General features: G+C 50.3%; 1 protein-coding gene across 2 annotated transcripts in view; it reads right to left on the reverse strand.

The window, feature by feature from the left end:
- Positions 1-27,124, reverse strand: part of ADAMTS14 (ADAM metallopeptidase with thrombospondin type 1 motif 14) — a 105,100-nt gene that overhangs the window by 27,959 nt on the left and 50,017 nt on the right. For both annotated transcript variants that reach the window (XM_049855787.1, XM_049855786.1), the window contains exons 5-11: positions 12,946-13,029; positions 12,047-12,194; positions 9,814-9,919; positions 6,841-6,984; positions 5,704-5,836; positions 4,205-4,318; positions 1,879-2,027 (exon numbers count right to left, since the gene is read on the reverse strand). In XM_049855787.1, the coding sequence (XP_049711744.1) occupies positions 1,879-2,027; positions 4,205-4,318; positions 5,704-5,836; positions 6,841-6,984; positions 9,814-9,919; positions 12,047-12,194; positions 12,946-13,029 (878 nt within the window). The remainder of the gene's footprint in view (positions 1-1,878; positions 2,028-4,204; positions 4,319-5,703; positions 5,837-6,840; positions 6,985-9,813; positions 9,920-12,046; positions 12,195-12,945; positions 13,030-27,124) is intronic.

Genomic DNA, 27,124 nt, shown 5'->3' on the forward strand with positions numbered 1-27,124 from the left:
GAGTGGTAGAGAGAGACTCGGATTTGGAGTCGGAAGAGCTGGTTTCCAAGTCCTGGCTGTGCAGCCTTGGGCAAGTCACTTAACCTTGCTGTGCCTTACCTTCCACTATAAAAGAGGGACCACAATACCCCTTACCTACTGCCTGGCATGTCTGTGGAGAATAAATAAGAAAAGGTATTTGAAAGCCATCTACACTTTCTTCTCCATTAAGTTAAAAGGACTGCGTAAGATTACTGAAAAAAGCATCCAAGTGCACGAGGTTAATAGTACCCAGCTCACAGCGCTGCTGGGAGAATGACATGGGTTTATGCACCTAAGTGGACCCCTGGTGGCACAGTGGTTAAGAGTTTGGCTGCTAACCAAAAGGTCTGCAGATGGAATCCACCAGCCACTCCTTGGAAACCCTATGGGGCATTTCTACTCTGTACTACAGGATCGCTATGAGTCAGACTCGACTCCACAGCATCGGGTTTATGGACTTAAGTGCTTAGCACCATATCTGGCACAGAGAAAGTGCTAGATACACTGTAACAATAATTATTGTAACAAAAGCTGTCATTTATTAAATGCTTAATCTGTGCTGCCATGGTGCTCAGAAGACACATATTCTTTCTTTAAGCTTCATAAAATAAAAAGTTATTATTCGGAGGAAGAGCTCAATAAATGGTAGTTCTGGCCAAGAGGATAACTGTTTGACCTGACTGTGAGGCTGGTTTACCGGAGCAGGCACTGCTGGGCCTTTCTACACCTTTGGCCTCTGTACCACCTGCAGGTAGAAGTTACAAGCCAGTCACTTTGACTCATATTTTTAACACATCACTATAGCCATCTGACAAAGGAGAGCCTGCTTCAACAGCTAGCGAACTGCCCATTTCTGGAGGTAAATATATGGCATAAATGGATGCTGGGGGAGGATGACCACTCTATAGTCACTGGGGTTCTAGGAGTCTGGGGTCTGCAGTACTCAGCACTCAGCACTGTGAGGGGGTCAGGCCAGGTCCTGCCTGTTTGGGGGTTCAGAATCCCTAGTTTCTGGAGCCTGGGCTGCCTCTATCTCTCATGAGGCTGCTCTAAAGCAGGCTGCTTCAGTTTGAAAGATAGAGGCCATGGAAGGCTGGGGCTGAGAAGTTCCAATTCACAGAGGGGATGAGAGAGGAGAGATGGACTTGTTCTCCCCAGAATGCTGGTATTTGTGAGGGGTGGTAAGGAGGATTTGATGTTAGAAAGAAGTAAGTTAAGAATAACGAAAGGAAGTTTTGCTTCATGTGGTAGAAAACAAACTTGGGGAATTTATTCTCCTAAGATGTGGCTACTGAAAACTTTGAAAAAAAAAAAAAATCTTTGGCTGTTGAGTCGATTCTGACTCCTGGTAACCCAATGCGTTACAGAGTAGAGCTGCTCCATAGGGTTTTCTTGGCTGTAATCTTTATGGAAGTAGATAACCAGACCTTTCTTCCAAGGTGCTGCTAGGTGTATTAGAACCGCCAACCTTTAGTTTAGTAGTCGAGTGCAAACCGTCCCACCCAGGAGCCTTACTGAGAGTTTGGATCAGTGTGTTCTCAATGTTTAGCCTGAGGGTCCAATCACACAAGGTTTGTTAAACAGGCGGACTCCTGGGCCACCCGACCCTCTAAGGAATCTTCTGCATACGACTGTTTGAGAATCTCTGGCTCAGACACATTTACAGAGGGTGACCTGATGGTGCAGGTGTGAGTGATGTGTACCCCACGTTTTCAGGCTCTCACCCGTTAGAATGCACCACCACCTGCATCCTCCCTTGCCCCTTGCCCCTTGCCCCATCCCCCCTCTGCCTTCCCCTCCATGCCCTCACCCTTAAGAGGGGTCCCCTGTCCTGCCCACACAACCAAGCACACTTACGGGGGGCTGTCGCAGCTCCGGCTGCGGGATCGCACTCCACTCCCACATGACCTTGAACACGATCCAAACTTGGTCCAGGAGCTCCAGCCTCCATCCTGGCCATACAGCTGTTCCGGGGACTTCCAGATACAGTGACCTTTGAAGCACCACTGGGTGGAGCAGAGGGTGTGAGGTCACCCTGCAGCCACTGCTGCCTGGCCTGCCATGGAGACCACCCGACGGGCACCCAGTCTGGCTGGTGGGCACCAGGGGCTTGACCAAAGACGGGGATGGGGAAGAGGGGAGAGGGAGCCTTGAGAGGAGAGATTAAGAGCACACTTTGCTTTGGGGTTAGACAGAAGTCTAAGTTCGCCCTGAGCTGTGTAAACTTAGGCAAATGGGTTACCTTTCTGAGCCTATTCCTCAACTGTAAAACATGGAATTTTACATAGTCCTCTGTAAATGGTAGCTATTATCAACAATGACAACAAACATGGAACTATTTGTTCATCTTCCCAGAAGAGTGGAATAAAGCGCTAGTGGGGGACAGAAGACACAATCTCCCCACGTTATCGGGAGTTGATCTCGGCTCCACACCTCGAAATCACCTTCCCAAAGTCATTGGGAGCCAAGCCTGTCATAAAGGGAGTATGTGCACTCAAGTCAGAGACACTTAGGTTTGAGCCCCAGCTCGGTCACTTACATGCTGTGTGTGGCTTTGGCAGAATTTACTTCACCTTGCTGAGCCTAGTTTACCTACCTGTTAAATGTGACTATTCTAAGAACTGAAGGCAGTTAACACCCACAAAGCACTTAGCACAGTCTCAAAGCAGGCCTCAGCCAAAGTTAACTCCACTCCCTTTTCCTGCAGGGCAACGGGGAAGAAATACAGCAGAACTCTCCAGGTCTTTTTCAAGAGATTAACTACAGGGTCGCTATGAGTCAGAATCCACTCGACGGCAGTGGGTTTGGGTTTACGTTTTGTACTCAACCTTGGAATCACCTTGGGAGCTTATAAAACTCCACATGCCTGGCCTTTACCCCCAGACCATTTTAGTCAGGATATCTAGGGGTAGGGATTTTTCAAAACGCTTGAATGCAGTATAATTTACATACCATAAAACTTACTTGCGTAAGTGTACACTTCAAGGACTTCTCATAATTTACAGAGTTGTGCAACTATCACCACTATCCAATTTTAGAATATTTCTATCGTCCCCAAAAGATCCCTCCTGCCCTTCTGCAGTCACTCCCTGTCCTGGGTAAGGGCGGGGGGATTTTTAAAGCTGCCCAGAGGACCCCAATATGCATCTAAAACTGAGTCACTGATCAGCAGTTACGTGAAATTGTGGCTGGAGAGGGCCTGGAGCTTTAAAAATGCCTGGGAAAACTTAGGAAGTAGAAACACCTGTGCAGGTATAACACCTGTGCAGGTGTAACCAGGTGTAGGGCTCACAGGAGCACAGGGAAGCCCCATCCACGTGTCAAGGGGTGCAGCCCCAGGGCAGGCATGAGACGGATGTGCCTGTGGTGAGGGCAGAGGGCAGGCTGGAGGGGGCAGAATAATCTACAGTCGCCTGTGGCTGGGCTCACAGCTGATGCTGAACCATAATCGTGCCCCCGCCTCTTAATGCCCCATACCCTCAGGGTTCTTTCAGATGCTCTGACATGATTCAGAACTGAGAGGTAGGTGGGTCGCCTGGCCAGGGCTCAGTGGGGCCTGGACCAGTCCAGTGCTTGGTCCACACAGTGATCGAGGGCGGGCTAGCAATATTGCAGAGGTGGTTTTGGATCCCAGCTCAGGGCTCTCGGACCCAGCCATGAGGTCCCCCCGGCAGATGAAGCCCCAGCACCCACACATGCGGGAGAGCAGCACATGCCAGGAAATATGTGAAAAGGCAGATTTGTGTGTGCATTGGGGGTGAGGCACACGTGTGAGAGAAACAGACAGCATGAGAAGGGGGTAGGAGGGTTGGCAGGGCACATGGAATCTTCCCTCAATTCCTTCTCTGCTACTGACTCCCTGTTCTGTGACCTCAGACAAGTTCCTTGAGCTCTTTAGGCCTCATTTTCCCCATCTGTAAAATGGGAGTAAGGATGCCTGCCAAATGGGCTATGAGACAACGTCATACTTGGGAAAGGACTAGCAGCAAATGTCTGTGGTGTTACACAAAGGGTGTGAGAGGCATGAAAGGAAAATGGGCATGAGTACGTGCGAAGGCTCCATGCATACCTACCTGTATTTTAGGTGCTCACCTATCCTTCAGCACTGCCCACCCCCACATTCATGTGCCCTGGACCTGCACCCCAGGAAGGGCCCCCTGCTGCGGCCCAGTCCCGCAGATACCTTGCCCGGCGCACACTCGGTCCCATCCAGTGGGGGCCCCTTCTTGGTCTTGCAGAAGTACGGGTTGTCCGGGTGGCTGCACCACAGCTGATTGCAGGGTTCAAAGGTCCTGAACTATGTAGCAAGGGGAACTGGGGTCACCGGACTGGGCTGGCTCTGCAGCTCTAGACAGGTGTCCACAGGGTAATAAAGGGCAATGATGGGGAGAGGAGCATGTGATAGGTGTGGGGCCCAGAGCACTGTGAGGTAGACAGGATGGGTCCTGCACCCAGAGCCCCACACACTCAAGCTTGACTCCACCCCAAGCACCCACAGCCTAAAGCGACCCTTGCCCTCTCCAACAGGGCAGGATAAGAAGGGACCCAGCTACAGCCCAAACTGTCCTGGCCCCTCCCCAAGCCTTACCTGCCTGCCTGTGCAGAAGCCTTTCTGTCACTGAGCTGGGACCAGGGTTAGGGGCTCTGGGGAGGTCTGGGCCCACCCACAATCCCTAAGCCCCGTGTGTGTGGGAGGCAGTGAAGGGCTGCTGGTCTCAGCACCCAGACAAGGGTTGAGGACACCCAGCCATGGCGGAGGGTGATAACCATATGTCTCAGACTGTCCAGGACAGCCTTGACTGCCTTAATACTCTCTCCTACGATTCTCCGCCAGTGACACCAGCATCCTACAAATGGCAGCATTTGGGCATCTAAACCCCATGGCCCAGGCTGTTTCTCCAGCCTGAAGCAGTGCTTTGTCACACTGTGTATCCATTGTGGCCTGGACAGTGGGGAAGATGGCCACACACAGGGACTCCTCATACTACCAAGCAGGGCCTCTTGCTTCTGCAGGGGTGAGGAGGAGCCTGTGTTTCCCAGATGGGGAGTTGAGGCTCTCAGGTCACCAAGGCCCACCTCCTCCAGAAAGCCCTCACCCTGAGATATCCTTTCTCGGAGCCTCAGCCTACGCACCCCCTCAGTGGCTGTTCAGTTCTATCCTGGGTGGCTCTGTCTGACGTCCAGGCTGTCCCCTGTGCTGCCTTCAGGGTAGGGACAGGGTTGTGCCCCCTGGTATCTATCTCCCCAGGCATGGAGGGGAACACGGAGTTGGCCCCCCTGGAGAGAAGAGAGGAGTGGGTACAGGAGAATTCCGCTAAACCCCTGAAGAGCAGGCCGTGGGAACAACTGCTCCACCTGGCCAGAGCCCAGCACCTGACCTGATACCCAGACCACCCTGCAGAAGCTACCAGCCCAGCCAGACACCCATCAGCCCACTCTGTCCTACCCACGCCTACATCTTGCCTAGGCAAAGGCATTGTCAAGCCACTGCACACACCTGCCCCCCCGCCGGTGCACCTGGACAGAGCATAGAGGAGGCAGGGGGGCCGGGCATTCACCCTGTACCCCCGGGGTACCTGCCCAGTCCATCACCAGGCCACCAGGCGGCTGGGTGGAAGGTTCTCTGTGAGTGCCCAGCCTGGAACACAAGATATGGCCCCGGCAGAGAATGTGGGCACTCACCGATGTGCAGGTCTGGTACCCGGTGCCAAAGTCAAAGCGGCACTGTTCATCCATTGAGTAGTTGATCCCAAGCAGCTCGGGAGGCTGGGGCCAGGCCGGCTCAACGGGGTCGTCCAGAAGGCAGTCGTAGGAGCTACCGGCAGAGACAGGGGTGAGCCAGGCCCAGGGCAGAAACTCCCAAGCTCTCCTTTCCTAGGGGCTGGGGGGTTTTAATGGCTAAGGAAAAAGGAAAGCCTGAAAGAGCCACTTGCCCTGTGCGGGAGCTGGTTTTCCAGGAGCAGGCTGCCCTGAGCATCCCCACGCCTACTCGGGACCTTGCTTCCACCAGCGTCTGTGTCTGGAAGGGCACCCAGGGACTAGGGCTAAGGCTCGGCTTGCAGGTATCTTAGCGGGTCAGTTTTGCCCACATTAGGGGTCACACTATGGCCAAGATGAAGGGTTGCTCTGTGGACAATTTGGGGACCCACTTCACACGGAGGGGAAAAGAAAAGTCAGCCCCCATTCAGGACGCACACTGGGCAGGGGCCCTGGCCGATGCTGCCTCCACCCACCCCCACCCAAATCCAGTCTGGCACCCATTCTCAGGCCTCCCGAATCTAAAACTCGCCCTGTACCTCCATGTCCCTGGAGACCCCCGAAGTCGATCAGTAAGGCTGGGACTGAGTGTGTGCTGCTGGGATTAAGGCTGGGGGGCTGGGGTGGGGCAGGCCCCTACTGAGGCCCTGGGGACCCAGTGGTGCCCTACCCCCAGCCCGGTGGCTCCTAAACTTCAGCATACATGATTATTGCCTGCAGTGCTTGATAAGCCAGGTTCCCAGGCCCAACCCCGGCAGACAGACTAATTTAGCATCTCGGGTGGGGCCAGGGGATCTGGATTTTTAGCAAGAATTCTATGCAGGTGGCACCTGCGCACACTGGAGCGTTGGGCTAACGCGCCCGGGATGCTAAAGGGGTGCTTAGGCCAGGCCGGGTGGGGGTGCAGGGGGGCTAGAAGAGTCACAGAAGGGTCAAGTTAGGGAGGGGGTAGGCGGATATGGAGGTGGGGGTGACTTGGGGTGGACAGCCAACGGTGTGCCCTTTGCTCCGAGTGGCAGGCGCCAGGCCCCCCTCCAGGCTCTAAGGGCGGAAGTGACCTACGGGAGGTAGCGGCTGAGCTCCAACTTGCTGCAGTGGGACCAGTGGAAGCGGTGGAAGGCCGCCTGCACCAGGGGCGCCATGACACTGCCCAGGCTGGTCTCATCGGCACAGCTGTTCCCCTGGCCGTCGTGCTCCATGCCGAGCCTGGAAGAGAGGAGGGGAGGATGCAGGGGAGGCCTCAGTCTCACCCTGGGCGGCTGCCCTGAGAAAGGCTGGCGGACCAGCGGTGGGAGACGCTGCCCTGACCACAGGTTCGGACTGCACCTCCCAGCCTTCGTTTCCCAACCAGACTGTGGGGAGGAGGATCACTTCTCTCTCTCCAAGGCTGCTGTCTGGCCCCTGTGGGGTCGGGCTTATTCTGTCCTTCAAGCCTTTCTGCCAGCTGTCTTCTACATCCAGCATGCCCTTCTCCTCCTCAAACCCCACTCCCGGCCTCACAGCATCCAGGGCCAGCTCAAGCCCCATTCCTGCTCCAGGAAGCTGTCCCTGGCGGCCCCACCCGCGGGCTGCCTTCCAACAGCAGGGGCCACCTGCACCATCATTTAACAACTCAGGTGCCGTCTTCCCACAAGGCCCAAAGGTCTTCGATTGCGAGAACGGAGTCTTATTTACCTGATTCGGCACCAGAATAGACACCTCTGTGGGCCAGGCTCCTGAGCTTCTCCAAGACCCCACTATACTCAGCACAGAACTTTGCACGTTAGGTAAGCTTAAAGTGATGGGTGAAATGAAAAAGCCTGCCCTTCCACTGAATCGTACACGTGAATATGATTGAAATGGCAAATGTATTGTCACGTACATTTTACCACAATAAAAATAAAGAAAAAGATTTAGCTACAAGGACATTCATCGCTGCAACATTGTTTAACATAGGGAGAAATTAACCCCCAAAAAACCCCAAAACTAAATATTTAAAATAGAGGACTGGATAACTTAATAACTATTTCATAGTATGTAGTAAACTGCAACCATTAAAATGACATTAATGTGGAAAGAAGACTTTGTATATTGAGTGAATACAGGTTATAAGAAAAATTTTGTTCAAAAATGCAAATGTATATTTTTCTACATTTATGTAAGTATATATTTTTCTTTATATAAATATGTATATCCTCTGCTGTAGGAAAAAAGTCTAAAGGACCAAAAGGTTAACTATTACCTTGGGGGGCGGGGAGGAGGAGTTTGCTCTTTATATTTAATGTCAAAGCCCCAAGGTTCTAAATTCTTAAATACTCCCAGATGGCCACATCTACTCTCGACCACCAGGTGGATAAATGGGCCTCTAAGCTTGACCGTAAATGGGGGCACTGGTGGTTCAGTGGTGGAATCCACACCTTTCAAGGGGGATACCCGGGTTTCACTTCCAGCCAATCAACCTCCTGTGCAGCTACCACCTGTCTGTCAGTGGAGCTTCCATGTTGGTATGATAGTAAACAGGCTTCGGTGGAGTTTCCAGACTAAGATGGACTAGGAAGAAAGGCCGGGCAACCTACTCCCTGGCGATCTATTTTCAGCCAGTGACAACCCTATGGGTCACAATGGTCTGATCCATAATTGCTCACGGGGATGGCGCAGGACCCAGGCAGGATTTAGTTCACAGAGCTCGACTGCGTCTCTCCACCACAGGGAAGAGCGGACTCCTCCCCACAGAAAGACAAGCTCCTGGCACCAGGAATACACAGAACCATCAGCTTTTACTGCAGGAAGGGACCTTAGAGGTTTCCCAGTGTCAGCCTCTACGTCATAGATGAGGAAACCGAGGCCCAGGCCAAGGAGGTGCGCCCTGCCCATGAAGGCCGAGCTGGAGTAAAGCCTGAAGGGAGGGCCCTGTGCTGAAAGGGCTAAGGCGGGACGGGCGGCAGTCTGCCCTTTCAGTTCACCTGCTCCTCTCCTTTCCTCAGCTCCTTCCAAGCCTGTGGTCTTGGGCTGGGGGCTGGAAGAATCTGTTCCTTAGCCCTGCCCCTGGGACAGCCAGGGTCGGGAGGCACCGTCTAACACTAGGGAGATTTATCATTTGTTTGCCCCAGCCTCCTCACTGAGACGTCAGATTAGTGGCAGTTATACTGATGAGATCTATAAGATGATAGAGTCTTAAGCCTATCTCTTTTGAGGTATAAAAGAGAGAAGTGGGTAGAGAGACATAGGGACCTCATATCACCAAGAAAGCAGCACCAGGAGCAGAGCACGTCCTTTGGACCTGAGAGGTTCCTGTGCTGAGATGCTCTCAGACCAAGGGAAGATTGATGACAAGGACCTCCCTCCAGAGCTGACAGAGAGAGAAAGCCTTCCCCTGGTGCTGATGCCCTGAATTTTGACTTGTAGCCTACTAGACTGTGAGAGAATAAATTTATCTTTGTTCAAGCCATTCACCTGCGGTATTTCTGTTATAGCAGCACTAGATAACTGAGACGGTCTGGCACACAGTAGGTCCTTCATAAATATTTGCTGAATGGGTAGACAAGTATGCTATAAACAAAACCCAAGTCTGGGCATAAAGTGACCCAGGTTTTGCCTGGCTGCTGCCTAAGCGCTGAGTGTGCTGCTTGTGATGGGCTCAGGCAAGCTGCCTGGGGTATGCTGAGCACTGATGTGGGCTGGAACGGGGTTCAGAAGAGCCCTGAGATGTGGACAGATGAAGGGAGGCCAGAGATGGAGACCACTTGGAGGGAGAAGACACGTGCCTGTGATGGCCTTGACACTGGGAGGTTGTGCCCAATGAGGGCCCAGAATTGTGGTCCCCTGGTCCCTTGGCTCCCTCCCCCTTAGGACAGTGCTGGGGCAGGGCCTCCCTCACGGGCAGCTCTGGGTCCCTGCACCACAGCCACAGGCTGGATCCTCTGGCATCTCCCGGGACACAAGGCCAGGGCCTGATCTGAAGCAAAGCCCTCTACACCCACAGGCCTCCTCAGAGCTCACATCACAGGCCCAAAGTCACAGGGCCACCAGACTGCCCGCCCTCCTGCTGCCACTTACACATGGCCAGTCTCATGGGCAACCACGAAGGCTGAGGAGAAGCCGTCTTCATGGTTGAGGGCACAGCTTCTCAGGGGGTGGCACATGCCAGTGACGGGCGCATACCCTGATGGAAGAGAGGGAGAAAGGGCAGAGTAAGGTCATGGGCAGGAGAAGGAGGACACCTGGGGGTCTGCCCCCAGCTGGGCCACTGCAGGGACATCTGAGCTTGGTCTCTGCTGGAGGGTCCCTGGAGGAGGAAGAACACTTGCAAAGTCCTGCCTGGCCACAGAACAAACCTGGGCCAGTTGCCCCACCACCTAAAGCTTACGGCTCCCTCTTGGCCAGCAGCTTCCCAGAGTCTCCCAGGCCCTGCTCTCAGCTGGGCAGTGGGATTCCAGAAGGACCTGAGTCTGCACACACCACTTCTGGCTGAGCATCCCCACCCACAGCCAGTCAGTTCCTCAATCAGTCAACAAACAAGCTCCGCTGCTTCCTGGGGGCGGGTGGTGCTGTGTCAGATACTATAGGGACAGCAGAAAGGAATCAGATCCAAGCACCATCCAAGTCAACACTTGGGCAGACTTAGTGAGAGCGTGGCTTAGCAGGCGATTAGGTGTGAGCCAGAAGGGATCAAATTCCAGGAAGAAAGCAGGCTGTGCAGGAGTGACATGGAAGAGGGAATGCTTTCAACCGGAGTTCAGGGGGCCAGAGAATGACTGACTGGGGGCGTGGGAACTGGGCCTTGAGGGCAGGTGAGACAGGTTTCTAGGGTGGGGAAGTGGGCATGTGGGTGGGGGAGCACATGGGCCAAGTGCAGTAACGGAGTAACGGTAGTGAGCAGCATCTTTGGGAAACCGTGGGCAGAGCTATGGGGCTGGCCTGTGGCTGCCGCCAGCCCTTAACTAAACAGATATGGAGTCCTAGGTGGTTCCAGGGGCCAGCTCTCCAGACTGACCTAGGGCCTCCTCATGGGCTAGGAGATAGTGTTGGACTAGGGGAGGTCCTACAGAACTGAACAGGTGACAGAGAGAGTGCTCCTTGCTTACACTCCCTGCCCAGGCCTGTGGCTGCCCAGACAACTATTCTACCCTCAGGGTTGCTGAAATGTTCCTTTACTCCAGACGGTTTTGGGGGTTAAAAGGATAAGGCTGTGGTGGGGAGGTTTCTGGGGCCTCTATTATGCTGAGGTCTGGGATTTGCTGTACCTCTGATGTAAGCACACACATGTATATGTGTGCGTGCATGTGTCTGTGTGTGCATATGTGCAAGTCTGTGTGTCTGTGTGTGCATGTGTCTGTGTGTGCAAGTCTATATGTGTATCTGTGCATACACTGCGTGTGTGCACGTGTCTGTCTGTGTACACACGTGTGTGTATCTGTGTATGTGTGAGTTCGCATATATGGGAACCCACATTTGGGACTTCAATGATTTAGACAAGAAGCTCACTGGGTAGGAGCATGGCTGGCTGACTCATTTTTACCATCAAACCAGAATAAAGCAGAAAGCCCTCAACTTGTGAGCCTGGAGATCTGAGTCTGAGTCTTTAATCTGTCTCCCCTCTCCTACAGGATGGGGACAAGCCACTGTAGCACTCTGTGCCTCAGTTTCCCCAGATGGAAAGCTAGGGGCGATCATAGCTTCATAATGTTTGCACAGTGCTGAGAGCTATCAACAGTCTTTCACAGACACCTCGTGTAGCCCTTTGAATGGAGCAGGCAAATTTTGGTATTATTCCCTCACTCAACAGCTGGGAGAACTGGAGTCCACGGGATGAAGTGATCTTAAATGACTGGGTTAGTGAGGCCTGGAGCTGGGGACAGAGCATGGGTTTCCTTTTCTGCAGCCCACACAAGCCCCGCCCTACTTATGCCACAGGCTGCAATGAGGACAGATGGACATGGTGTGGGCAGAGGCATCTTGAAGACCACTAAGGGCTTGGGGACACTAAGCACAGGGCCTAGGGCCTGACCATTCATTCACAGGTTCTTCCAGGCTCAGCCAAGACAGCAGGGGTCAGAGTTGGGGCCCCTTCATTTCCCCTGGTCCCCAAGGAGGCACTTCAAAGCCCACCCACCTGTTCATCTATGTCTTGTCCCCAGAGTCCCATGGACTTTTTTGCAGATGGGAACGCTGCCCTTCAAACCTCCCCAAGTGGGCCCCAAAGAGAGCCCACTCATGCCCAGGCTCAGCCCTGAGCCTTCACCTGGGAGCGGCACATACCTGGCCACAGCAAATACAGTACATTGCGTACCTGAGGGCCCAAAGTCCTGCCGGGTGAGGAAGATGACATGGTCGTGGTGCTCAGCGTGGCCAGGGTCCTGGCGCTGCTGGGAGTGCGCCCAGCGACAGACCTGCTCCAGGCTGCGTGAAGGGTCTCCACGCTCAATCAGACTCAGGGACTGCAGGGGCCGGGAGGTGATCAGCACTGGGGCGGAGCCCCCAGAGGCCCCAGTGACCGCAGGGGGCACCCAGGCCACTCTCCGCCCACTTAGAGATGAGAACACTGAGGCCCATGGGGCTGCAGTGTCTCTCTCAAGGTCACCCAGCTGTCCTGACCCCAGCTGCTGCCGCACACAGTCCTCCCTACTTTGGGGAACAAGTACTGAACATTCACGCGCCAAGCACGTGTGTCTGCTGGGAACTCGACACATGTTATTTCTAATCCCCTGAACTAACCTGCAGAGCGAGGGTTGTTAAACATTTCTGTGGATAACGAAAAATATTAACTGAGCATTTCCCCTGTGCTGGCATTTTACCTTCACTTTATCTTAGTTGATCTTCATAAGTTGAGCCTTCACAGAGGAAAGCTCTGCTGTCGCCCCCATTTGGAAGAGAGTGACTGCTCTAAGCTTGCAGAGCCCAGGAGCCCAGGGCTCAACCAAGGCAGGACTTGACTCCTCGCTGCCCCCTCTGAACCCCAGTTTCCCCATCCATTCCTCAAGGAGAGGGGCCTTCCAGCTATAAGGGCGTAGGATTGTCACTTCCTTAGATTGGAGGGCACCCATAGTCTCCACTTACCAACCCCCAACTGCCTTCTCCACCAAAGCCTCGATTCTAATCGTCTCAGAATTCTGATGCTTAAGACAGAGTTTCTTCTAGATGCTATTCCCTCCACCCAGCCCTTCACCTCCTGCTGCCAAGGGGTGTTACCTGGTGGTAGCCGACCATGATCAGGCGGACAAGGGCAATGTTAATGTGGACCCCCAGGGACTCATCATGGTATATCTCGTCCACCTGGAAGGAGAGAAGAGAATGCCGTTTAAGGGGAAATGTGTTTACTAAGGACCTACTACTAAGGAAACCCTGGTGGCATAGTGTTTAAGTGCTATGGCTGCTAACCAAGAGGCCGGCAGTTCGAATCCACGAGGCGCTCCTTGGAAACTCTATGAGGCAGTTCTACTCTGTCCTGTAGGGTCACTACGAATCAGAATCGACTCGACAGCAGTGGGTTGGGTTAAGGACCTACCATGTACCACACGTATGTGCTAGGTACCTAAGATATGTTCTCTCATTTCATCCTTACCGTGACTTTGTCAGGCCAGCATTCGTATTTCCACTTGCAGAGAAATTGAGGCTGAGAGTGACAAACTGACTTGCCCAAATACACCCAACTAGCAAGATGTGGAGCTGGAATTCAAATCCTGGATTGTCTGGTTCAAACCCTGAGCTCTATCCACAAAGCCGAAGTATGGAGGAGCCTGGTCTCAACCCAGCTCCTCTGACCACGACTCTTATCTTCTCTAAGAGCCCCTTCCAGAAACGTCACCTGGCCCAAGTAACCCCAGTTCAAGTCACTCATCCTAACAACCCTCTGTACCTTTCCAATTATTACTGGAAGAATCTGTCTGCCCTAGGGTGCCCAGGCACTGGGACAGCAGCAGTGGGCACTCCTTCAGGGCAAATTCAGGGAGAAAAGCGCTCTAGAGCTTGGCCCAGCAGCATCAGTATCACTTGGGGGCCTGTTAGACACACGGGATCTCAGGCCTCACCCCAGACATGAAGAATCAAAACCTGAATTTGAACTAGGTCCCCAGGTGACCCTTATACATGGCCCAATTTCAGGAGCACTGGTCTAGATGATTCCTTTCTCCCACACGCCCAGGGACCCAAAGCCCCTGGTACAGTGAGCATTCACAACAAACGACACTCAGCTTGCCCACCTCCAAGGAGAGGGAGCTCATCCTACCTGAGGGTGCCAACCCCATTACTAGAGAACTCCAACTATTTTTAAGTAAATTTTTTTTTTTCTGAGTATAAAACATTTCACTATAAAAAATTCTGAAAAGTACAAAACAAGTAAGTGAAGACAATTAAACCAACTTCACTATTATTCGTCAGATATATAGTCACAGTTAACATTCTTTCTTCCATGGGTGTGCGTAGGTTATTTTACAAAATTGGGACCATACTGAATATACTTGTTTGTATTTTGCTTGTTTCATGTCACATTATTCTATGTATTTAAAAGCACAATCTTTAATGTGTGCGTGCGGATGGACCATCACTCATTTAACTAATCTCCTATTGCTGCATGTTGAGAGCCTCAGAGAGGAGAAGTGACTTGCCGGAAAGCACACAACAGTGAATGGTGCAGCAATGCAGCTACTGGGAACTAAAGTCCTGGGTTCAAAGCCCAGCTGTGCTCCTTCTGAGCTGAGTGCCTCAGGGCCAGTCAGGTAACCCCTTAGAACCTCTGTTTCTTTTTCTATAGAATGGGGATAGTAATGGTTTGGAATTGGGCTGGCGTGGTGTGTAAATGTCTGGGAACCACAAGTAAGCCACAAAAGGCAGAGAGGCCCACGGGGACAGTCAGGGATGGGAACACAAGCAGAACCCAGCCTTTGACTCCCACCCACATTGTTTCCTGGGAGGCGGGGTGAAGTGTCATTTGTGTTCCTGTTTTCATCACTTCTGTCTCTCCATACCCTTCAGCCACCAATTCTTTTTTGCTCATAAGCAGTCACCAACCTACAACCCACAAAGGGGCTGCTGTCAATGGAATGTAGAGGAACAGCACTTCCAACCCACATGCGTGAGAGCCCCTGGGAGAGGGGGAGCTGCAGTCGTGTTCCTGGGCCCCACAAGCCCTCCTGGGCCAGCCAGGTATGGACAGCCAGGCTGCAGCACAGAGCCACGACAGCAAAGGACGCGTATGCCCCAGAAACCCAGTTCAGCCCCTCTCCTTTATGCCCAGGCTTGGCAGCTGCTCCCATCCAGGAGCACATTGGCCGGAGCAGCCAGTACCAGGCTCCCTGCCCTGGGCCTGCCTGGCGCCCGTGTCTGGACCCCACTGATTAGTGAGACTGGAGACCGGCGCTGCTGTGGGAAACCAGGCGCCCCAACAGCTACCACAAGGGATGATGGAAAGTCCAACTGGCAGAGGGGCCTCCTGCCAGCCCTTCTGCCCTTCCCTCAGCAGGAGCAAGGAAGCCACAGGAGAAGAATGGCATGCATCAAGAGACCATGTCCTCCTCAACCCGTTATACCCCAGCTTGTCCTAGAAGGATCTGCAGAGCAGGGCAAGGGTGGGGAGCGGGTTTCCAGTCAGCCACACACATGTTTTCTCTCTGCCGGGATTCAAACCTAAGGACTCTTTGCAATCAGCTGAGATGATAATCGTTGTGCAAGAGGAAGACTCTTAAATCATCCCAACTTCTCACCCCCTCCAACACGCCCATGGCCTCCATGTACACGGGGGAGTGCAGTCTGTGTCCAGGGCCTCCTTGCTGTGCTGTGTAGCTGTGCAGGCCAAGGATGGTTCCATGGGCAGTGCGTGCTCCAGCAGCCACATCTGTGCCCCACATATTGACACCTAAACCCACCAGTCGTCCAGAGACAGGAAAAGAGAGGAGTCTTGCCTTCATCTCTCTCCAAGGGTAGATCAGGCAGGCTGTTGCCAGAATCCTCCTCTGTGTACTCATCTCTGTCCCACACTCAGAAGGCCAAATCCACCCACCAAGGCCTTCAATGAATCCTGTTCCGATAGCTAGATTTCCAGCCGCAGGATGCTGGGAGGTACTCAGAGTGGGACTGGTGGAAGGGGCCGCTGCCTCCTGGGCCAGAGGTGGAATCAGAGCTCAACTGTCCAACATTAGTGGAGGCTTGAATGGGGGGCTCCAGATGCCACCTCCCAGGAAACTGGCCTAAATGCAAATACTGAGAAGGCAGAAAACAACATCCCATTTGGAAAGGCTACTCAGCACTCTGAAAAACAACCCAGAGACCCAGGGCTTCAGGTGGCTGGTATACTGAGCTCTGTGGCACAGATCTCACCTGTCATACCACAGGAGTCTGGAGGAAAGGAGTTTGCATGGCTTGCCAAAGGAGCTGGAATGATCCCTGGACCAAGAATCCCATGGACCCTTGGAAGAGATGGACACAGGCTTGGCAAAGGGAATGGGCGGGCAAGAGCCACACAGAACTGCACCAAAAGAACGCCAGAGTCATTTGCTGTTAGGGTAACCGAGGTCAACCCCCATCTGATGTATACACACTCATACACCGCCAGCAGGGGGAGCTCTCAGCAATTTGAAAGTTCTCCACGCCACAAGCCTGGTTCAGCCTTCTTGTCCATCTTCTCCACCGTCCCCATCTCCTCTTAAAGCTCACTGAGCACGCCTGCTCCCTTCCCAGGAACAGATGATGACCACGGTCTGTCTGAGACTTCTCCCCAAGTGAACCCTCCAAAGCCTTTAATACTACAGCCACCCTCCACAGACCTCCACGGGACCAGCTGAGGCCTGGCGGCCTAGACCACACGTCACGGGGTGAACAGCAGTGGGGGTCGGGAGATAGGTTCTCAGCCTGGTTCACGTTCCTCACCCACAGTGTGGGCATGGGCAAGGGCCAACCCTGCTGGGCCTCAGTTTCCCAGGTAGACAAGTCAGTAGAGCAGGCCAGATACTCCCCAAGGCGCCCTACCATGATACAACCAGCTTCTGGATCAACAATAAGAAACTCACGTTTAAATGCATTGCTGAACTTGCGAGAAAGGAATGGAAATTCCCCATGGTCCAATAAATGAAGAGCAAGCTGAAACCAGAATGGTGAGCTGTGAAGCCTAGAGCTAGAGCTGCTCTAAGACAAACACTGAGGGCAGGAACCTAGAGTTTTGAGGGTTAACATCATCTTAGAGACCAGAGCCTAAGCCTTAGGCCCAGGCACATGGGAGAGCTCAACCTATGATTCCTCACTAAGCTGGGACTCTCTGAGGGGGGCCATACCCAACGTGAAAGGGTGGGTTATAAAAAAATCCACTTGTCACCTGTCTGCCTCTCTGCTCTCTCTGAGACAATGTACAACCACAACAGATGAGTCCTTTCTCACTTGAGTCTGGAGTTCAAAGGCACACTACCTATACAGCTGAGGAAATGCCAGCCAAGAAATTAAATCACAGTGCTCTGCAGAATATAAAATAATTTCTCTCCAAATGAGAACATCCTCAGCTCAGATCCCAGGGATTTCTACAGCTTAAGAACTAAATATGAGCTCAAAATAAAAAAATTACCACACATACAAGGAAATAAGCCTCTGTAAATGAGAATCAGCAGGAAAAACAAATAACAGATGTATACTTTCACAACTTCCAATATTCTGTCACAGACAGATTACAAAACAACTATGTATGAAATGCTTAAAGAAATAAAAGATTTTTAAAATGTATAATGAATAAGAGATCGCTAAAATGATTAGGCATGGTTTAAAAATAATCACATAAAACTTCACCTAGAGAAATAATAGGTGAATTGAAAAACTCAGTGAATGGCTTAGCAGGTTATCAGATTAGATACAGCTGAGGGGGAAATTTGTGAACTAGAAGATCCAAAAAAATTACCCAAAATGTATCACAGATACAGGAAGGTGGAAAATAAGAATGGGAGGTAAAGAGACATGGAGGACAGAATGAGAAGAGCTAACATAAGTCTAAGCAGAGTCCCTGAAGGGGAGACTAAATAGAAAGTAGTGGTCAGAGGCCATAGTCAAAGAGATAGTAGCTGAGAATTTTCCAGAACTGATTAAAGACATGAACCTCCCAATAAAGGAAGTACAACATATACCAAGCAGGGGAAATGAAAAGAAACCCATACCTACACACATCTTTGAAAGCACACATCAGTCAAAAAGAAAATCTTATAAGCATCAAGAGAGAAATGACTGATCACCAAAGAATAAGCCACTGGCCAGCGCACATAGATCATTCCCCAGGAGAGGCCACATGTTAGTCACAAAGCAAGTCTCAATAAGTATAAAAATATTGAAGCATACAAAGTATTTTCTCTGCCCACAACAGAGGGAAGCTGGAAATCAATAATAGAAAAAAGAAACTGGAAGATGCACAAAGTATGGAAATTAAACAACACACTATTAAACTACCAATGGGTCAAGGAAGAAATCAAAAGAGAAATCACAACTTTCTTAAAGTCAAACGAAAATGGTAGTACAACAGCATACCAAAACTTACAGGATGCAGTGACGGCAATACTCAAAGAGAAACTTAGAACAATGAATGCCTGCATGAAAAAAGAAGAAAGATCTTAAATCAACCACCTAACTTGACAACTCCAGGAATTCAAAAGAGAAGAGCAAACTAAGCCTAAACCTACCACAACCAAGGGAATAACAAAGATCAGAGGAAAAATAAATAAAATCAAAAAGAGAAAGGCAATAAAGAGAATCAACAAAACCAGAGGTCGGTTCTTTGAAAAGATCAATAAAATTGACAAACTTTTAGCCAGACTGACAAAGAAGAAAAGATGAAAATAACCAAAATAAAAACTGAAAGAGGAGACATTACAACTGACCCGACAGAAATAAAGAGTATTACATAAACAGACTATTATGGATAACTGGTATGGCAACCAAGTGGATAACGTAGATGAAACGGACAAATTCTTATAAGCACATAACCTACCTAAACTGACTTCAAGAGGAAATTGAAAGTCTCAACAAACCCATAACAAGTGAGGAGATCGAAACAGTGATCAAAAACTTCTCAACAAAAAGTCCTGGACCAGATGGCTTCACTGGAGAATTCTACAAAATATTTAGAGAAGAATTGACACTATCCCTGTTTAAAGTCTTTCAAGAGATAGAGGAGGAAGGAATAATCCCTAATTCATTTTAAGAAGCAAACATTACCTAATACCAAAATCAGACAAAGGCACCACAAGAAAAGAAAACTAGAGGTCAATATCTCTTACGAAAAAAAAAAAAATTTTTTTTTTTTGGATGCAAAAATCCTCAACAAAATACTAGCGAACAGAATCCAACAAAGAGTCATACACCATGACCAAGCAGTATTTATTCCAGGAATGCAGGGATGGTTCAACATTAGAAAATTAATCAACATAATACACCACATCAATAGAACAAAGGAAAAGAACCACAAGACCATCTCTATGGACGCAGAAAAAGCATTTGATAAAATCCAGCACCCTTTCTTGATGAAAACCCTAAATAGGATTGGAATAGAAGGAAAATTTCTCAATATGATTCAGAGCATAGATGAAAAGCCAACAGCTGACATTATATATAATGGAGGACGACTGCAAGCTTTCCCCTTGAAATCAGGAACAACACAAGGGTACCTGCTCTCACCATTTCTATTCAATATTGTATTAGAAGTCCTAGCCAGAGCAATAAAGCAAGAAAAATAAATAAAAGTTATCCAGATTGGAAAAGAAGAAATAAAATTATCTCTAGTCGTGGATGATATGATCGTATGTATAGAAAACCCAAAAGAGTCCCCAAGAAAATGTCTACAGCAAATAGAGAAATTTAGCAAAGTTGCAGGGTACAAGGCCAAAACAGTATCAGTTGGGTTTCTACATACCACCAATGAGAAATCTGAAAGGGAAATTAGGGAAACAATTCCATTTACAATAGCATCTAAGAAAGTACCTAGGAATAAATCTAACCAGGGATGTGAAGGACTTATACAATGAAAACTATAAAACACTGCTGAAAGAGACTAAAGAAGACTTAAATAAACGTTCCATATTCATGGATTGGAAGGCTTAATATTGTTACGATGTCAATACTACCCAAAAGCGATCTATAAATCCAATGCAATCCCAATAAAAATTCCAACAGCCTTCTTTACAGAAATAGAAAAACCAATCCTCAACTTTATATGGAATGGTGAGAGGCCCCAAATAGCTAAAATGAGGTTTAAAGAGAAGAACAAAGTAGGAGGACCCACACTTTCTGATTTTAAAACATACAGCTACAGTAATCCTAACAGTCTGGTACTGGAATAAAAACAGACACATAGACCTATGGAATAGAACTGATAGTCCAGAAATAAACCCACACATCTATGGCCAACTGATTTTTGACAAGGGTGCTAAGTCCTTGATAGGGCAAAGAAGAGTCTCTTCAATAAATGATACTGGGAAAACTGAGTTTCTACATGGAGAAAAATGAAAGAGGATCCATGCCTCAAACCATACACAAAAACGAATTCAAAATGAATTAAGGACCTAAACGTGCAAACTAAAATCACAAAATTCTTAGAAGAACAAGCAGGGAAAACACTATCTGGCCTAGCTTTCAACAACGGATTACTTAATATGTAACAAAAGCACAAACCTCAAAAGACAAATAAATGAGACCTTATAAAAATTAAAAACTTCTGTTCATCAAAAGACAGTTTCTGGAGTCTCTGAGTGCCCCCAAAACGAATACAAAGTCTCCTGGCGAGGAGAGGGGGCAAAAGCAAAGGACCAGAAAGAAAGGAAGAAGTGGGACTTGAACCCCTCCAACGAGCAGGAAGGATGCGCTGCTTCGGAGGCTCACGCCTCCCCGAAAGGAAAAGGCCTGGCAAAGAAACATAGACTGTCGGCACGAAAGCAGTTTCTAGGGTGTTCAAAACCAGCCCTGAGCACGAATATTTAACACATTTCAAGTGCCAACAGGATGCCACCCTCCCAGCCAAGTCTGCCAAGTCCCAGGTCTGACAGCTGTCAGAATCCAGGCCTCTCGGGCCTAGACGGGGCGCCACTAGGACCCTGGCAGGGCTGCAGCCAACATCGGCTGGCAATTGTTCCCAACACCTTTGTACTGGAGGGGTGGGCAGGGAGCCTACCACCCAGACAGGTGGGCTGCCAAGAGGGGTCCTGGAGAAAACAGAGACCGGAAGTTTCTGGCTGCAGACTGGCTTGGTGAGGACCCATGAAAGGGTCTCTTTGTCCCTCTCCTCGCCCTCCTTCTGCTCCAGCTCCAGGCCCTGCAGGGAATTCCTCACTCCAGAGACTCAGTGCGTCATCCTCCGGCCAAGGAGAGGCCCCTGGCAGCTCCAGCAGGCCAGGCACTGCCAGATTCTCTCTGCAGCAGGCCCGACTATAGCCAGGAGCCAACAGCTAGAAAGGTGCCAGGGTGAAGCTTCAGGACCCCGACTCTGCTAAGAGACCCCTTCCAGGAAGAAGGTCTTCCATCAAGGCCTAGCATTCTCCCGTGCCAGGACCTTCCTCCTCCCTCTGGCCCAGAGATGCTTGGCCCCAAGTTCGCCACAGCAGCAGTAAGGGAAAAACACAAACTTTGGAATCACACAGATCTGGGTCTGAATCCTGACTCTGCCACCTGTTAAAAAACCGGGTTCCTCGTGTCAACTCCAACTTGTGGTGACCCCATGTGTGTCAGAGTAGAACTGTGCTCCTTAGGGTTTTCAATAGCTGATTTTTTGGAAGCAGGTCACCAGGCCTGTCTTCTGAGGCATCTTTTGGTTAGCAGGCAAGCGCTTAACCATTTACACCATCCAGGGACTCCCCGTCACCTGTTAGCTGTGTATATTTTTAGCAAGGCGCTTAGCCTCAAGGTTAAAGGAATATTGACTGCCTAACGCTGTAGTGAGGATTCAATGAGTGCAGGCTTAAAGTGGTCAGCTCTGTGCCTGACACGAGGTAGGTACTGGAACCATACTGTGATGGTTCCAGACAGCACCAACGACCTCCTGTCCCGTCCTTCCACCAGCCCATCACAGCCTCAGCTGGTCTCTGGCCTCCATCCTCTCCCCGCTCAAATCAACCTTGAGTATTGTTACGGATTGAATTGTTTCTCCCAAAAATGTAAATCAACTTGGCTAGGCCATGATTCCCAGTATTGTGTGGTTGTCTACCATTTTGTGATCTGATGTGATTATCCTATGTGTTGTAAATCTTAACCTCCATGGAGCCCTGGTGGTGCAGCACCTTAGGGTTCTGCTGGCCAACTCTTCGGACAGGGATAGAAAATGACACTGGTGAGAAGTGAGCTTCCTGGATCAAGGAGACACATGAGACTGTGTGGACAGCTCCGGCCTGGAGGAGAAATGAGAAGGCAGAGGGGGACAGAAGCTGGCCGAATGGACACAGAAATACAGGGTGTGTGAGAAGGAGTGTGCTGTCTCATTAGGGGGAGAGCACATCCAGGAGTATATAGCAAGGTGTATATAAGTTTTTGTATGAGAGACTGACGAGTGCCGCTGGTAACCAAAAGGTCAGCAGTTCGAATCTACCAGCCACTCCTTGGAAACCCTATGGGGCAGTTCCACTCTGTCCTATAGAGTCCCTATGAGTTAGAATTGACTCAAGGGCAATGGGTTTGGTTTGGTTTTTTGGTATGATGTTAATGAGGCAGGACTCAGTGTACAGGATTAGGTTGTACCTTGAGTCAATCTCTTTTGAGATATAAAAGAGAGAAGCCAGCAGGGAGGCGAGGGACCCCATGCCACCAAGAAAGAGGTGCTGAGAGCAGAGCATATCCTTTGAACCCAGGGTCCCTGTGCTAGGAAGCTTCTAGGCCAGGGGAAGGTTGACGACAAGAACCTTGCCCCAGAACCGAAAAAGAAAGCAAGCCTGAGCTTAGAGCTGGTGTTCTGAATTTGGACTTCCAGCCTCCTAGACTAAATTTCTGCTCGCTAAACGCATCCACTTGCAGTATTTCTGTTGTAGCAAAGCTAGATGACTAAGACAGGCACCCCCGTCAGGAACTGCTCCTCACACTCTTCCTCCATGCAAAAGCCTGTGCTACTGCCTCTTGGACCATCCTGCTCCCACAGGACTCCCCAGAGTTCCCTGCAGACCTCTGCCACTGGTTCCCACCCACAGGTCGGCCTCCTCACTCCTGCCTCCATCACACTTGGCCTGCATGTTCTCCACCTCACCAAATCTCCCTCTCCTCCAAGGCTGGCCTCAATGCTAACCTCCTCTAGAAAGTCCTCCCCGCCCCTTGAGAGGGGCCCTCAATCGTTCCCTAATTAATGAGGCTGAGCTTGTACTGGCAGCCAGACCCAAGCTTCTAAAACAGGCATACAACAGGCATTCACTAAACACTGCAAACAATTGCCCCTTTTGTTTCGAAGAGCTCAAATGGTTCCCTAGTCCTGAAATTTGAAGAAGCCTTAAGGAAAGTGACTTTGCACAGATAGGTAAACTGAGGCACAGAGCAAGGCAAGTTCATGTGGGCCACCAGCATGACAGTGAAGGATAAGGAGGGAATCCTTGCCTGTCATCTGGAGCTGCGTGAATATTTATAACACACCCCCAGGTTAAAAGACGAACGGGCAGAACAACCCTGCCGCAGCCTCACAGCTGCCCCTGAGAACCCAGGGACCAGGGCCTCATCAGACAATATGGAGTGTTTCACTAAGGGTTTCTGGCCCTCCCCGGGCTAACACAATGGGACCATGCATCCTGGGAAAGAGATCTCCTCTCTGATCACACCAGGCCAGCCTGGCCCCGGAAACCAGGATCAGACATGGTCAGAGGCAGGCAGGCACTCCAAGGGAAGAGCCAAGTGACACCCTTTGTGCTGGCTCCGCAAAATCCCCTAAGGGCATCAGTGTTTCAAGCACCCAGCCAAATAGAAGCTCCGCACAATGGACAGGATGAAGTGCTGGTCCCCTGTGACAAGAGACTGGGAGACACAGGCTGTCGGTCCCCCATCCGCTCCCTTCCCCAGGCTGGAGCCCTGGTGGGCTGTCCTCCTGCACCCAGGAAGCCAGAGCCCACTTTCCACTTCCTGTCCCATGGCCACAGCAGGTTGTCCTGGCACCAGCTCTGTAGACCCAGCCAATCTCAGTGCTGTCAGCCTCTCCTCTGGTCCACAGCACTGAGGAAGATGCTCTGCAGAGGAAATGGGGCCCTTGCAGAAGTTCAGCCACAACTGCACCCCTTGCCCACCCCGAGCCTCTTTCCATTCCCACATCCACCAGGAAAACCAGAGATGAGCAGAAGAACCAGCCTCACTGGGCCTTCAGGAACCTCTGTGTAGACAGTTACCCTCCTCCTCACCCAATTTCTGGCAGGTTGTTAAGAGAAGGAACACGGACGACCCTGTGGCTGGGAACGCAGTCGTAGGTGGAAGCTGAGGATGCTCCCTGGCCAAGACAGTGAGTCATGGGTCAGAGGTCAAGGGTCAGAAGTCATAACATGTTAATTTGGCCAAGAGAGCTGGGATAGGTCATGGGCTTATGTGGTGCAGTGAATTACTTAAAATGGCCCTTCTAGCCATAGTCTTTGTGACTCCCACATAATGATTAGGTGGGACTGTGCAAATAAGGTATATGGAACCTGTGATGGTTAAGGTTATGTGTCAACTTGGCTGGGCCATGATTTTCAGTGGTTTGGCAGTTATGTAATGATACAATTTGGTAGTTATGTAATGATGTAGTTATCCTCCATTTTGTGATCTGATGTAATTATCCTCCATTTTGTGATGTGTTATAAATCCTAGCCTCTATGCCTGTGAGCCCTGGTGGCACAGTGGTTAAGCACTTGGCTGCTAACTGCAAACTCAGTGGTTCAAACCCACCAGCCACTCCACAGAAGAAAGATGTGGCAGTCTGCTTCCATAAAGATTACAGCCTTGGAAACCCTATGGGGCAGTTCTACTCTGTCCTATAGGGTCACTATGAGTCCGAATCAACTCGATGGCAAAGGGTTTGGTTTTTGATGCCTGTGGTTATGGTCCCATCTGGGAGTGAGTCGTCCGTTATGTTAATGAGGCAGGAATGAGGTAGGATATATCTTGAGTCACTGCCTTACTAGAGGGTGTGACTCAAGTCAACACCCTTACCCCAGCCACCACCCTTACCATCCTTATTCAAGTCAAGTCACCCTTACTTGAGTCACACCTTTTACCTTAAAAGAAAGAATGCAGACAGAAGCAAGCAGAGAGGAGGGAATCCACCACCACCAAGAAGAGCTGCCTCACAGTTCTTGCAGTGTCTGTGGGTGCTGCCAGCAGCTTCCTTCCGATAAATCCCTCTGCCTTAAGCTAGTGTGAGTTGGGTGTCTGTCACTTGTAACCTCAAGAGCCTTGACTGACACCCCACCCTGCCTGTCATGGATTGAATTGTGTTCCCTAAAAATGTGTATCAATTTGGCTAGGCCATGATTCCCAGTATTTGTGTGACTGTCCACCATTTCATGATCTGATGTGATTTTCCTATGTGTTATAAATCCTATCACTATGAACTGATGAGATGGATTAGCAGTAGTTAGGTTGATGAGATCTACAAGATTGGATTGTGTCTTGAGCCAATCTCTTTTGAGATATAAAAGAGAGAACCGAGCAGAGAGACAGGTAGACCTCATACCACCAAGAAAGCAATGCCAGGAGCAGAGTGCATTCTTTGGACCTGAGGTTCCTGCACTTAGAAGCTACTCAACCAGGGGAAGATTGATGACAAGGACTTTTCTCCAGAGCCAACAGAGAGAGAAAACTTTCCCCTGGAGCTGACACCCTGAATTTGGACTTCTAGCCTACCAGACTATGAGAGAATAAATTTCTCTTTGTTAAAACCATCCACTTGTATTTCTGTTATAGCAGCACTAGATAACTAAGACACTGCCCAATGCCCAGGGCCCAATGAGGAAGCTCAGCACCTGGCTCTTAACAGATGAATGGATAACAGCAAAGACTTGGGGCTCCAGGAAGTTTTTTCCACCCTTCCAGAGCCTGCTGACCTACTGATACGGCACCCAACCAAAAGATATCAAAGGAGAAGAGGGGCAACAGAATCCTTGATGGAAGTACCCAAGACTGCAGGATTTCTCTGAAAGATGAGATAAAGAAGCCAGGGTAGCACCAAAGAAAGAGTTATTTTCCTAGACTGGTGGCGTAGAGGTTAAGAGCTCGGCTGCTAACCAAAACGTCGGCAGTTCAAATCCACCAGCCGCTCCTTGGAAACCCTATGGGGCAGTTCTACTCTGTCCTGTAGGGTCACTATGAGTCAGAATTGACTTGACAGCAACGAGTTTTGTTTTTTTTGGGAGGGAGAGTACCCCACCCTCAACCACTCTGCACCCTAGGAGTTCTCTTCACACCCCCCACTTCCCACCTAAAATGTAGAAAGTCAGAGTAGGTAGTAAGGGCAGTCCTTGCGTGGGGGACAGAGTCCCACCACGTAGCTGCTGGGAATTCTCCCCCGTAGCCAGAATCCAGAAGTGGGACTGCCACCCTGCTCCAGGAGCTGAGGATTCAGTTTTTAAGTCAGCGAAGTCACCAGACTTTCAGCCATCTGGCACCCACAGTGGCTCTCTACCTGGGCCCCTGGTCCGGGTCTCAATATTATAGGGGAAAAAAAATCTACTTCAATGGAAACGATGCTTTGTCCACAGTTCCATTCCGCCTAGCCTATCTGATTCCAATTCTACAGAAGCTACTTTACAATTGAGAGCACTGAGAGCAATGCAGAACTCCTGTCTATAGACATGCAAATACCACCTCCTCTTAACTTGCCCATTGCCATCAAGTGGATTCTGACTCATAGTGACCCTATAGGACAGAGTAGAACTGGAACAGGCTGCTTAGCCATTATCTTGAACAGAACCTGCGCCATTTTTCCTTTCCCTGGCCTGTCTCTGTCTCCCAAGTATAATTTTGCTGTTAGCGCCTCTAAAAGTTAAATGTTAACCGATGTTTCCCCTAGGACCGTGGAAAAACAAGTGATATCTAAGCCTGTCAAACAGGACGATGCTCATCAGGATGGCGCCAGTCACCCCATGGGCTGATGGGATAATGGCAGGAAAAGATCAACATGTTTGAGACATGATCACCTAAACCACACAGAAAGGGAATAGACATTCCACAAGTTCCTAAAACCTGTGTCCCCTTTTCCCTGTAAAACCCCAGCTGGACTGCAGCTTCTCAAGACAGACAGCTTCAGGAGGAGATCATTCTCCGCTGTTTCCATATACCGGTACATATAATAAAGCTCTTGGTACCCACCTCACCCCCGTCTCAAAAATTGCCCGTTTGTGGCAGGCGGCTCCAACTCGCAATTTGCGGTAACAGAACTGCCCCATGGGGTTTCCTCTAGTGGAAGCTAAATTATCTTCCCTCCCAG

This window comes from Elephas maximus, chromosome 16 (genome assembly GCF_024166365.1).
Source record: "Elephas maximus indicus isolate mEleMax1 chromosome 16, mEleMax1 primary haplotype, whole genome shotgun sequence".
In the NCBI taxonomy this organism is placed as follows: domain Eukaryota; kingdom Metazoa; phylum Chordata; class Mammalia; order Proboscidea; family Elephantidae; genus Elephas; species Elephas maximus.